Genomic DNA, 14,277 nt, shown 5'->3' with positions numbered 1-14,277 from the left:
GAATCCGGAGCTGCAGTACAAGCTGGACCATTAGACTTTTCTCTGCATGACCTGAACCCAGGAGATAAAGTTTATATCAAGAATTTCAAGCAAACTGGAGCAACTGAACCTTCCTGGGAAGGACCATTCCAAATATTATTAACTACTCCAACATCTATAAAGATTGGAGAAAGAGACTCTTGGATTCACTGCTCACATGTGAAGAAAGCATCTTCTGCTGAGACTGATTGACTCTATCCTATCATATAAATTGTGACTCTATCTTATCATAAGAACTGGAGATAATAATCCATAGACAAATGGATGCTGTTTTTCTTTCAAGAATATATTGAATTACTGATTTTTTTCTTATTTTTTCTTATTTCTTTTCTTTTATTTTTTATCAGAATATTTGATTTTTTTTTCTCATTTTTTGTACTGAAGGTACACATAATTAATATTAATATTTTTTTCCCTGCAGTAATACAAGTTAATATATATACTGTTGCTATAATATCAATATATGCCTAAAAGCTTTAAACTATGGGAACCTGCCATTTATTGATAAAATATTATAGGACTGTGATTAATGTTTGTGTCTGATTCCAGGAAAAGGGATAAAAACAAGGAGCACAGACTAAACCTGAATAGTGCCAATAGAGCACACTAGAAATATTAAAGTGAGACTCGAGGTTGCGACGCTTAACTTATGTTTAAGTCGTAGGACTTCCTTGTATCTACACTCTTTTCGAAGTACTCAAACAAGTAAAAAGCTTGACTATCATGTTGGCTCCCTATATCCCTGAGGAAAAATCAGACAAGGGAATGACATTTCCCCATCAAAATAGAATTCTAATTCTTTTCTTCTTATATTATGGCAACTTCCTGTAGTCTTGGCTACAGATGGCTAAGTGAAATATTACTGCATTCTGTCCTACATACTTGTGGGATAGAAATTACTTTAAACTGGACCTATACAAGGTCTATTTTGAAATTTTCTTATGTTTTTGATTATTTTTCTATTCTTTTGATAATTGACACATACACCCCCATAACTGAACATTGCATTCTGAGCTAAACTTGATATTTTTTTTTTAAATACTTACTTCAGGGGGGATTGTATTGTATTTTAAAATCTAAGAATTTTTGAATTTTTTTTTTGTTTGAGATTGTATTTTTATAAAAATCCAAGACTTTTGTTTAAGATTTTACTGTTATAAAAAATTTTAAAGATTTTGATTTTGTTCAAGAAAAGATCTTCAAGAAAGAAGCTTGAAACTTTTATATCCAGAGAATGAACTGTTGCAGAAAGATGCCAAAAACCTACACTTCATCAAGAAGATCAAGAATGAACTTTGGATGTGATTGATTGGACTGAACTTTTGATTGAACATTTATTGTAACATTTATGCCAAAAGGGACTGCCCCTAATTTGGCTTTCTGTCAATGCGCCTAGCAAACATTGGTTTTGCTTTCTTTTCTTTTCTATTTCCTCTCTCACTATTCTAATTTCTCCTAGAAAATTGAATATTGTGTATATCTTTAGTTAGAAGTGAATTTAGAACTACAAAATGATTATGTTAAATGATCAATGGGGAGACTAGTCTCCCAATGATCATCAGGGGGGATTGTAAACCTCAAATTTCCTTAGACTTATAAATGTTGGAAATTTCACCATTGGGATATTTCATACTTGGAAAATTTCTTACTGATAGTCTATTGGAATGGGAACTCCATTGGCATGGGAGGTTCCTTCTCTTCCCTTCGTAAGATTACTTTAGGACAGAGACCCTTTGCTGAACAATGGAAAGGACTTTGACCTATGCTTAAGCATAGAACAGGAATTTCTTTGAGTCTTGATTGATTTTAGAATTGATACAATGGAGATACTTGGAATAAATCTCCACCCTATTCAGTCCTAATAGGATTGAGTAAGGGCTGCAGCCTAGATCAAAATTTAATTATTCCAATCTCTACCATACTCAAGTTAACAGGATTTAGAAAGGGCTGTAACCAAGGAGTAAAGATTTAATCATTTGAAAAATATGACCTTCAACAGACATGTGCAAAAGCCAGAAACCTCTGGGCGGTCCTGGGTTAAGCGAGAGCCTCCATTGACAGGGAAATTGATGAAGAGTGATTGGTAGATGTGAGGACTGAGGGGAGGCAACTTGGATGGTGTCCTTAAAGATAGGAGGGTCTGGAGAGAGAGGTGGTTGAGTTTTTGGTCGGTGTGGTTCCTGGGCTCTGAGAAGGCTTGCTCTGAAGGAAGCTGAAGGTGGGGGCCTCTGAGACTGTTTCTCTATTTTGGACACGTGAGTAATAGGGACTGATCTTTTTTCTTTGCCCCAGCTATCTAAGGGCTTGGGCCTTTTGGCCCAGCCTAAACAGAAGGGGTATTTAAGCCCTATTCCCTTCTCTCTCTATATATATATATCTAATTCCTTTCTTACTCCTATTGTAATTAAACTCCAAAAAAGGCTGATGGCTGACTTGAGTTTTTCATTTAGGAATTACATAGCTGATTCCTTGGCGACCTTAAATTAATATATATATATCAGTCTTTTAAAGTGATTCCCTTGTTACATGTCACAACTGTGACATAAGAGTCTGTCAGGGAGATGGAGGACAACTGTTAAATCTTCTTTCTTCTTCCAATTACACAAAGCCCTCAACATCAGCTACACCAAAGCTTCAGCTTAGGTCAGTCTCTTACTTGGTCAGAAAACCAAGCCCCTCTCCAAAGCCAAGAGACTTCAGCTTAGGACAGAAACTAACAGGGATCAGTTCCCTGCTTCTTTCCTCTTCAGCCTGGCTTGACTCTCCAACAGACTTTCATGGGAACATTCTCTTTGGGATCTTCACCTTGATTGACAAATGATGTCCCCAGCTTTCTGTCTTGCATGCATGAAATTCTCTCTTCCTTCATGCCTCTTTCACATTCCCCCCCCCCTTTTTTTCTTCAAAATACAATATATAAAATAAAATATAATCTGTGGAACTATTTCTGGTAGTAATAAATGGATCCTCTGGCTGACAAGAGAGATGCTAGGGAAACCTGCTGGTGCCTAGTTATAATGAAGATAGAGGTATTTCTGAGAGATAGAGAGATACTACTAGAAGGTACTTTGGGGTTGCCAATTGATCACTATTGATGGCTAGTAGATCAAGATTATTTCCTACCCTCCTCCTCCCTCAATCCCTCCCTTCACCATCTTCTTCTTGAAGCCTTTGGCTTTGCCCCGCCCCCCTGAGTGGACTATAAGGTTTATGAGGAAAAACTCTTTTCTCTTCCTTTCTCAAGTAAGGGGGTTTATTGGGAACATCAGGATGGAGAGTGAGGTAAGATGAGGTGAGAGGGATGAGGTTTGTACCTAATCTACAAGGAAGGGTTATGAGGATTTTGGCAAATGTCAGTCACAACTGTGACACAAAAGTCTGTCAGGGAGATGGAGGACAACTGTTAAATCTTCTTTCTTCTTCCAATTACACAAAGCCACCAACAAAGTTAATTTCTTCTCAGCCTAACTCCAGACCCCCCCCCCCAAGGGTCCTTCAGCCTGGGACAGAAGCTAACAGGGAACAGTTCAGAGTTTCTTCCCCCTTCAGCCAAAAGCCAAGGAAATCTCTCTCCAAAACCAAGAGAAATAGTTTAAAGCTAGAAATCACAGATTCTTCTCCACCACTCTGTTAGAGCCACCCAGATCTCCCTGCCTAGATCAGGAAAAAAAGTCTCTCCCTTGGTCAGAAACCCCAGAGAATAAGTCTCTCAGTTCATCTCCTCTGGCCAGGCTCCAACTGCCTTTCCTGGGAACATGCTATTTTGCAATCTTCACCTTGGCTGGCAGATCAGGTCCCCAGCTTTCTATCTTGCATGCATGAAAATTATCTCTTTCTTCATGCCTCTTCCACAGGGATTGCCCAGTTTTGAAATACAATTGCATTTAAAAACATTGTTCATTGATTATTTTGTTCCATTAAATTCCATGTGAATGTAAGTTCCTTGAGAGCTGAAACTGGTTCAACTTTGCATTTTGTTCTTGGCATCTAGCACAGTGCTTGACACTTAGTAGTGTGAATTTTAAAACGACTCCACCCTACTCAGACTGTACTTTAGAAGATTTGATTTAGCTATTCCCTGATTTGTAACAATGGATATACTTGTTCTAACAGAATCAGGTCTTGGGAACTCTACATTGCTCCACCCTACATAGTTTAACAAGATCAGGAATGTCTGCACCATACTCAAGGATTAAGTATCTAAGAAGATGGCCTTCAACAGACATGTACAAAAACAGCTGACAGACCCCTGGACTGTCCTAAGTTAAGCTAAGCTAACATTGGTACATATGAGATGCAGGAACGTGACGTAAAACCATCTATATAGGGCACATCACTTCCTCTCTTTGGCCTTTTCCCCCAGAGAGGCAGCTCTGGCTGGCAGCGTGCTAAGTATTCCAACATCTTGGCATGGTGGCAGTTATTTGGGTTTTGGCAGTGAGTTTGCCCTTGAGCTAATTCAGGTTCAGGTACCTTGGCTGAGCCCTCTTGGAGTTCAGACTGATTCCTTCCTCTTTTACTCTGCAAACCCTTACCTTCCTTAAGCCTCTAATCTTCCCCCTGGCACAAGCCAGGCAGCAGAAATCCTACACCCTTTCCTTCTCCCTTCTTCTTAATTAAATCATCATAAATTTCCAGCTGACTTGGGTATTTTGGGATATCCATGGCTAGTAATAATTAATATAGTTTAGGTCACAATGCCAAAATTATCCTTTATAATAGGCATAAGCAATAAATGTTTAATGATTTAAGTAGTGCAAGCTTGCCCCACTACCTATAATCTGTAAAGCTACAAGACTGCCCATTATAAAGGACTTTTTTTTTCAATTCATCCTTTGTTCCCTTAGCCTTCCCACCTCATCTTTGACAACATTAACAAATATCATTAGCTCCCTTTGAAGTCACTCAGATGTTGGATTTTTAATAGGAAATTGATATATGCAATTGCTTACTGTATTTGTTGAGTGATTCTTTAGAAATGATTTAAACATAGCTGGCTCCATAACTTTCAGCTGGCTCTGTTGAGCACTCATAGTGAAAATAGGCTAGAAGACAAAAAAAGGTATAAGATCATTAGCCTACACTCTTCATTTTGGTAATGTAAAAAAGAAAAGCAATAAAATGTCCTAATGTCTTTGGGATTGTCCACTCTGATAAATATATAAGATATTTCTGGACACTTTTAATCTCATGGCTCTCTGGAATCAGAAAACCCTGAGTACAAATACTGCCTTGGGCTTTTACTAACTGTGTGACTATGGGCAAACTACTTAACCTGTGTGCCTTGGTTTCCTCATCTGTAAAATGGAAACATCACCTACCTGACAGGATTGCTGAGTATCAAATGAGAAAATAATTATAATATACTTAGTACAGTGTCCTCTTCTCTCATCCCAGGACAGAGTCTGAGTTTTTTTCTAACTCTTCTCAGTCCTCACTTTTGCATCAAGTACAGCTTTGTCCCTACAAGCATGAATAGTGAATCCTCAGAAGATGCTACATGTATTTAAATTTGCCTTGCCTATTTCCAAGTGGAAATATTCAGTCAAGTAATGCTCATGCTCCCTGGGATATAGTTTTATTGACAAAGCAAAATTAAATAAGATAACAGAGGTATAAAGGAAGCACCTCAATAGCCTTGGGTTAGTTCCTGGGGGAGGGGGTCTGAATTGGATTCATCATCCAAGGGTAAAATTCTGAGGAATAACATGGAAAGGAAATTCAAGAGAAAGCTGTTATTGGTCTCGATTTGGATAGTTACCTGATACCCTCCCAGGGTTATTTTGACAGAGACATCCAGGGGCTGGTTGATGACCCCAGCAACAGATTTGATTAGGGACATGAAAAGGAGGGGGAACCAGACAATACAAATCAATAGGACAATGATCATGCCTCCCATGCCATACTTCACAACTTTCTTTTTCTTCTGTCCTCTGGGCTGGGGATATCTCTATAAGAGAATCAGAACAAGAAGGTCAGTGTTCCACCACTTGAGAAAAGTACAATAGAATTCTCAGAATCAGCACTACCATTTGAATGCTTACTCTGGACCCCCAACTTGTAATGCTTACAGTCAAGACTGTTTTACAGGATTTTGTTATTAATAATGTTAGAGAAGTAGAATGGGCAAGATTTTCTGGTACATCCACCCTCTGTAGAGAGATTACTCTACCTCAGGTAGACAGATATTTGGAAATAAGGACATTTCCTCCCTTAACCCTGCCTTCACCCAAACACACTTAAAAATTAATTATGGGTTTGAAAGCATCAATTTGATTTCCATTCATGGGACAAGATGCAAATGCAAGATGCCCATGCTGTTTAACTAGAATGGAAATATAGCATTTCATTAAATTTTGCTATCTATTCACAATGCCCAAGAGTATGGGGAATCAGTAGTGTCCTGAGGCCTGTGATTTTCTGTGTCTGGACAATAAATTAGGTAGGCAATCAGTAAGAGAGAAGACTGCTCAATTATTTGAGCCTAATCAATCTTGAGGCAAAAAAAATACTAAATCTGGACCCAGAAAGTCCTGAGTTCAAATCTGTCCTCAGACACTTAATACCTGTCTGATCCTGAGCAAGTCACTTATAATCATTTGTAAAGTGGGCTGGAGAAGGAAATGGCAAACCAGTCTAGTATCTTTGCCAAGAAAACCCCATGGACAATATGGTGACAAAAAGTCAGATAAGATTGAACAACAACAACAAAGTAGTAGCAGCATTTCAATTTAGTGCTTTCCCAAGTCCTTTACCAATGTTATATCATTTCCTCATCCTCATGGAAACCCTGTTAGGTAGGTGCTATTATCCCTTTTTTGCAGATGGAAAACAAACTAAGAGAAGTCTCTGTTTTGTCTAGGGTCACACAGCTAATAGCTGCCTTAGGAAAGATTTGAATTTATCGTGGTTAACTTATTGTGGCTTCAGTGTATCACAGGTTTAAAAAAATATATATTATATAATATATTAATATTTATATATTCATTATATATTTATTTAATAGATTTATTAATACTAATAAATATTATATATTATAAAAATATATAATTCTGTATCATGGAGTTTTTTGCTATATTGCAGGACTTTGCAGATGGATACTGTACTATACACAATAGAAATTCAGTACAACTACTACCCCCTGAGCAAGTTTGCCAGTGTGAGATTGTACACAGAACACTATTGGCTGATGGAATGAAAGGCGACCAATTACAGTGCTGTGTTCTGTATCCTGGGCGCTGATTGGCTCAGTGTTTATAAGTGTGTGGGAAAGGTAAATAAGAGTGTGGAAAAGGTTTATAGGAGAATAGGAAGGGTTTATAAAGCCTTAACATATTTATAAATAATAAAATAAATGTAATGCCACTACTTTGCGGATTTTCACCTATCGTAGGAGTCTCTGGAATGTAACTCCCCTAATAGATGAGGGATCACTGTAAACCACCCAACTTCCGAAATGCAGCAAAATGATAACAGTTGACATTTCTAGAGCGTGTTAACGTTTTTGAAGCATTTTCTTAATAGCCTAGTGATATACAATTACATGTTCCATATATAATCTTTATGTACATGCTCAATCCATCTTCCCATCCTAAGCTCTCACTAGCTACTTACCCCTAAGTACTTCATGTTAAACCCAAACTGGACTATGCTTTATCCCTCACTCTTTCCCCCTCCCAGCTCTGTCCTCCTATTTTTAGCTTTTCCCATAGCTAGAATAGATTCCCACATCCCTGACTGTATTTCATACCTTCCTTAGAGATTCAGCACAGGCACGAAGCTTTCTTTCATACCAAGATTTGAATGTGATTGCTCTTTCCTCAAACACCTCATATAGAGCTCTGTCATACTCATTTAACAGCTTGTATATCAGAGTTATTTGGTGCATATATATATAAAAATATATATCTTTTTTTCTCCAATTAGAATCTAAATTCCTTAAGAATAAAGTCTGTGTTGGTATATATAGTTTTGTATCCCAATAAATATTTGTATCCCAATAAATATGTAGCTCAATAAAGTGGCTACTTGAATCTAGGGGGTAATTCATGATGTTTCTTTATTGAACGTGTTCAATTATAGCTAAGTGTTCAGTTTTGCTGGAATACAGATTGGGAAGAGAGTAGTTTAAAGTAGGTGTAACAACTAGTTGTGGAAGCCTTTCGCACACTGAAAACCTCCTAGTCCATTTTCTGTTAATGTCCAAAGGAGATGGAAGCTAACCGAACTGACACAGAATTGAACTGTCCAAGCTATGACAGGTCTTGAATTCTGGTCATGATCTTTAAAAGGTCAGATTTTTTTTGGCTATCACTTTCTCTGTGGGATCTCTGACTCTTGGGCATCTATGAATGGGATCTGGAAGTATGCAAGCTGCCAGTGTGCCCTGGAAGTCTGGCTGGCTGAGATGATGGAGACCCATGCTAGACACTGAGAGTACTCCATTATGTCATTTGGAACAGCGAGCTAGCTTAGGTGTCTCAAGGCAGATTTTCTTTGCTGATGGCTACAAGTTGGGAATAGTTGCTCTGGGAAATGGAAGTGGAGAGCATTTCTCTGGCTTGTCAGCCAGGAATTGGATAGTGGTGAGATTTCTTTCTCCCATAGGGATTTTGAAAATGGATTTCTAAAGTCTGCTTCCTTTAAAAGTTGTGCTAGTATACCTAGTAAATACTGAACTAAAAGACTGGCTATGTGGGGGATGGAAGAAAGGAATAGATTAAGATTTCAAATATCATCTTGCTTCTTGGAAGTTTTAAAGTTAATATGAATAGTTTTCTGTGGTCATTCCCCAGTTTGGATTAAATCTAATTTACATTAAGGGTATAAAAATTTCCAATGATAAAATCACAACCTATTTGTTTTATTTTGCTCTCATCTCATTTGAGCTTCTAATCTTCCCGACTTTACCTGGAAAAAGCATTCCTGTGTAAATGTAAATATAAATATTTGTGTATATACAAATATAATAATTTTTGTTCAGTTCAGTTCAGTTGTAAATGATTTTTAGTGGCACCATTTGGGGTTTTCTTGGCAAAGATCCTGGAATGGTTTGACATTCCTTTTTACAGCTAATTTTACAAAGGAAGAAATATGAGGCAAAGTTAAATAACTTGCTCAGGATCACACAGATAGCATCTTTCTGTGGCCAGATTTGAATTCAGGTCTTTCTTACTCTAGTCCCAGAACTTTATCCCCTTCACCATCTAGTTGTCTGAATATATTACATAACTGTAATATCAAATTAAATTTAAAAATAAAATTTAAAAGAAATCAACAAAAACTAAAACAAACAAAACAAAATAAATTATTAATTAAAACATTAAAGTAAAATAGAAAAAATACAATAAAATATTAAATATAGAATTATTCAAATGATATATGTAAGAAATATTTTTAAAATAATTAAGAAATATTAAATTAATATAATATACGAATTAAATATTATATAAATATATTTGTCAAGGAAGATCATGTCAAGGAAGCTCTAACATGAGCTATTTAAAGAGAAAAATGATTATATACACTTGGACTATAGTTCAAAATTGAAGAACCTTTGATTTAGTGTCAAAGCATCTCAGTATATGTCTTAATTGTGCTACCTTATATGACTTTAGCAAAGTTATTAAATGTCACCTGGTCTTAGTTTTCCTATTTAAAAAATGGGGGCATGTGATTAGATGCTGTCTTCCACCTTACATTTCTCTGATTCAATGCAATAATAGTAGTACTATAAATAGAATTCACATTTTGGGTTCAAATTGCACTTGATGGTCTTGGAGGCCCTTTCATTACTTCTATGAAATATGTAATTCCAAATTTTTGGACAGCTGATCAATTTCTCACTATAAAAATAAAATTATGATCATAACTGAGTGTGGTTTATGATGATAAAATAACAGATCATGAGAATATAGTCTTTTATTCTGATAAAATACTTTACATTTGTTATTTTATTTCATTAAGGGAGGGCAGTATAGAGCCTAGTTCTGAAATGTCTTGATGCATGAGAAGGAAGGAAAATAAGAAAAGCAACGAACCTAACTTCTGTCATAATGATTCTTAAAGAATCAAAGGGAAAGATGAGAAGATCAACAGTTTGTTTGCAGCTTCAGATATCAAAAGGGGAGGGATGGATCAAAAGGCAAGTGAAGTTTCAGAAAAATAGATCTGAATCATCATTAATCAAACAGATGCTTTCAGGCTCCACAAGCAGATAACCCAGTGAATAATAATAATATAATAATATTTATATATGATATAAAAATTAACATTTCTATAGTACTTACTAGGTACCAGAAATCATGCTAAGCACATTACAAATATTATATCATTTGCTCCTCATAACAAAATGGGAGATGGGTGTTATTATCCTCATTTTGCAAATGAAAAAACTGTATCAAATAGACATTGAGTGACAGGTCTAAGATCGTAAAACTAGTAAGTATCTAAGGTTGTATTTGAACTCAGGTCTTCCTGCTTCCAGGCTCTGTGCTCTAACCACTGCACCTCAGAGTTGTCAATGTGGTGAATAGGCATGAATTTCATTTTGATGAGAAATTGTCAGTAACTTGCCTTACTTACACAGGAATTTATAACCACAACTCCTGGGTCCATCTAGCTCAGCTTGTAACCTGAGCAAGAAATCTTTTTACAATATCCCTACTAGGGGACCACTCTGTCTCCACTCCAAGACCTCCAGTGATGGGGAATTCACTACCTCAGGAGGCCCCCATTATACTTTTGTACAGTTCCAATGAAGTAGAAGATAATGGGGAAACTTCAAAGGAAGTTTCAGCCTTGTAGTCAATCCTCCAGAGAGAAATGTATAAATATGGGGCTAAAGGAGAGATATACTGGAGAGAAAATTTGATATGGAATCAAATATTTCAGGCAGACTACATGTTGTTGTAGGGCCAGCTAAACTTTGCCACAATTTAATTCATACTCTCAATGCAATAAGACTTCATAAGATGTGCATAAGGATTTTTTTTTATTAAATATCAGCCTTTCTTTGGAAAATAAAAGAATTGATCCTGCTTGCTAGATTCATATGCCTCTATATAAATAAATGAGGACTGGGTAGAACTAGATGACTCATGGCCAGTCCTGGGTTTAAATCCAGCCTCAGACACTTCCTAAGCTATGTGATCTTGGGCAATTCACTTAACTCCCATTACCTAGCCCTTTGCCTTGGAACCAATATTAATACCAAGATAAACTAAAGGTTTTCTAAATGAATGAATAAATAAATGAGAGTATTTAGAGGCTCATTTCCTCTGTACCATTCACAAGTAAAATCCCAAAGGAAAACTGAAAGCAGCAATATGGAAAATTCTCTGTCCTTATAGTTGTGAAAACAGATGAAGACTATTTTCCAAGTATTGGCCAGGAAATTTAGGGATAGAAATAATTCCCTGGAAATATTGTAGCTTTATGAATTCTTTATTATTCTGTATACCCAAGTGGTATTAGGTGCTTTTGGAGTTTTAAATTTTTATTTATTTTTTGCTTTACCACCCATAAAGCCAGCTAAAAAATACTTGTCTCCACAAATGAAAATTCATTGTTATATACATTTAAGTTCAAACAACTTTATTTAACACCTCACTAGTTTAATGATTATTGTCCTTGGACTCCTAGAAAGCAAGTGAGCATCCTTAATAAATCAGAGATGGACCTTTCTTTTTTTTTTTTGTTTAATTTTATAATATTTTATTTGATCATTTCCAAGTGTTATTCATTAAAGACAAAGATCATTTTTCTTTTCCTCCTCCCCACCCCCCATAGCCGACGCCTGATTCCACTGGGTATTACATGTGTTCTTGATTCGAACCCATTGCTATGTTGTTAATATTTGCATTAGGGTTTCCTTTAGAGTCTCTCCTCTGTCATGTTCCCTCAACCGCTGTAGTCAGGCAGTTGCTTTTCCTCGGTGTTTCTACTCCCACAGTTTATCCTCTGCTTCTGCTGGATCCCTGCAGATTGTTCAGGGACATTACACCGCCACTAATGGAGAAGTCCATTACATTCGATTATACCACAGTGTATTAGTCTCTGTGTACAATGTTCTCCTGGTTCTGCTCCTCTCGCGCTGCATCACTTCCTGGAGGTTGTTCCAGTCTCCATGGAATTCCTCCACTTTATTATTCCTTTTAGCACAATAGTATTCCATCACCAACATATTCCACAATTTGCTCAGCCATTCCCCAATTGATGGGCATCCCCTCGTTTCCCAGTTTTTGACCACTACAAAGAGTGCAGCTATGAATATTTTTGTACAAGTCTTTTTGTCCATTATCTCTTTGGGGTACAGACCCAGCAGTGCTATGGCTGGATCAAAGGGCAGACAGTCTTTTATCGCCCTTTGGGCATAGTTCCAAATTGCGCTCCAGAATGGTTGGATCAGTTCACAACTCCACCAGCAATGAATTAATGTCCCCACTTTGCCACATCCCCTCCAGCATTCATTACTTTCCTTTGCTATCATGTTAGCCAATCTGCTTGGTGTGAGGTGATACCTCAGAGTTGTTTTGATTTGCATCTCTCTGATTATAAGAGATTTTGAGCACTTCTTCATGTGCTTATTAATAGTTTTGATTTCTTTATCTGAGAACTGCCTATCCATGTCCCTTGCCCATTTATCAATTGGAGAATGGCTTGATATTTTGTACAATTGATTTAGCTCTTTATAAATTTGAGTAATTAAACCTTTGTCAGAAGTTTCTATGAAGATTTTCCCCCAATTTGTTGTTTTCCTTCTGATTTTAGTTACATTGGTTTTGTTTGTACTAAAGCTTTTTAATTTGATGTAGTCAAAATTATTTATTTTACATTTTGTGATTCTTTCTATGTCTTACTTGGTTTTAAAGTCTTTGCCCTCCCAAAGGTCTGACATGTATACTATTCTGTGTTTACCCAATTTACTTATGGTTTCCTTCTTTATGTTTAAGTCATTCACCCATTTTGAATTTATCTTGGTGTAGGGTGTGAGATGTTGATCCAAACCTAATCTCTCCCACACTGTCTTCCAGTTTTCCCAGCAGTTTTTATCAAATACTGGATTTTTGTCCCAAAAGCTAAGATCTTTGGGTTTATCGTATACTGTCTTGCTGAGGTTGCTTTCCCCCAGTCTATTCCACTGATCTTCCTTTCTGTCTCTTAGCCAGTACCAAATTGTTTTGATGACTGCTGCTTTGTAATATAGTTTAAGGTCTGGGACTGCAAGGCCCCCATCATATGTGTTTTTTTCTTTCATTATTTCCCTGGATATCCTTGATCTTTTGTTATTCCAGATGAATTTTATGATGTTTTTTTCTAAATCAGTAAAGAAATATTTTGGGAGTTCAATGGGTATGGCACTAAGTAGATAAATAAGTTTGGGTAGGATGGTCATTTTTATTATATTGGCTCCTCCTATCCATGAGCAGTTAATGTTTTTCCAATTGCTCAAGTCTAGTTTTAGTTGTGTGGAGAGTGTTTTGTAGTTGTGTTCATATAGTTCCTGTAAAGATGGACCTTTCTAACATGCAAAGAGAAAAGCTAGGATGACATCTTTGTTACTAGTTTATCTTTCTTTTCTCCTTCCTCAACTGCAACTAGATTCAGATTTGGGAATTTTCAATACCTCCCATCTCCTGCCTAAGTTTGACTATGTGGAATGCCCTCATAATATTTAATTTGAATATATGTTTCATAAGTGAAATTTTTCCTTTTCTTTTTCTATCTACCATATTTACCATAATCATTTGCTGGCAAAGACAGAAATGAAAATAGTGGGAGGTTTTGGCCAATTTTTCTTTCCATTAGAAGAAAAATTCTATAAACTCAAAGGAAGAAATAGCCCTAAATTCAAGCAGATAACTAACTTTGAAAGGGGCTAATTCACAGATATAGCCTTTCTTAAGTAAGGTATATGTATATGGGGGTGGTGTGGAGTGTAAGAAGAAATTCAGGTAGAGCCCTACCAAAGCTATCACCAAAGCATCTTTCTGTCCCAAACAAATTCTATGTAGATTACTTTCCTAGAAATTCTAACAGCTCCATAAAATGTGGGATCATTGTTAAAAGATTATTATGTCCCTTTGTTAAGTCTGACAGGCAAAAGGAGAAAGGACATTCCAATCCTATGCTACTTATTTCATTTAACAAATTACAATACTTGAAGAGCCCACCATCCAAAATCATAAAACTGAAAATCAATTATTTTTACTATTGTGATAGCTGTGGAATCCATCA

At 36.5% G+C, this 14,277-nt stretch overlaps 1 protein-coding gene and 1 long non-coding RNA gene across 7 annotated transcripts in view; one reads left to right on the top strand and one right to left on the bottom strand.

Annotated features, from left to right (window-relative positions):
- PIEZO2 (piezo type mechanosensitive ion channel component 2) overlaps nt 1-14,277 on the bottom strand; it is a 551,033-nt gene that overhangs the window by 19,768 nt on the left and 516,988 nt on the right. For all 6 annotated transcript variants that reach the window (XM_056823644.1, XM_056823640.1, XM_007487722.3 and 3 more), the window contains 2 exons: nt 5,801-5,989; nt 4,992-5,084 (listed from right to left, as the gene is read on the bottom strand). In XM_056823644.1, coding sequence (XP_056679622.1) covers nt 4,992-5,084; nt 5,801-5,989 — 282 coding nt within the window. The remainder of the gene's footprint in view (nt 1-4,991; nt 5,085-5,800; nt 5,990-14,277) is intronic.
- LOC103093239 (uncharacterized) overlaps nt 1-14,277 on the top strand; it is a 68,134-nt gene that overhangs the window by 52,106 nt on the left and 1,751 nt on the right. The gene's annotated exons all lie outside the window — the stretch shown is intronic.

This window comes from Monodelphis domestica, chromosome 3 (assembly GCF_027887165.1).
Source record: "Monodelphis domestica isolate mMonDom1 chromosome 3, mMonDom1.pri, whole genome shotgun sequence".
Classification (NCBI taxonomy): domain Eukaryota; kingdom Metazoa; phylum Chordata; class Mammalia; order Didelphimorphia; family Didelphidae; genus Monodelphis; species Monodelphis domestica.
Note: the sequence above shows the minus strand (reverse complement) of the source record. Positions and strands in the feature narration are given on the sequence as shown.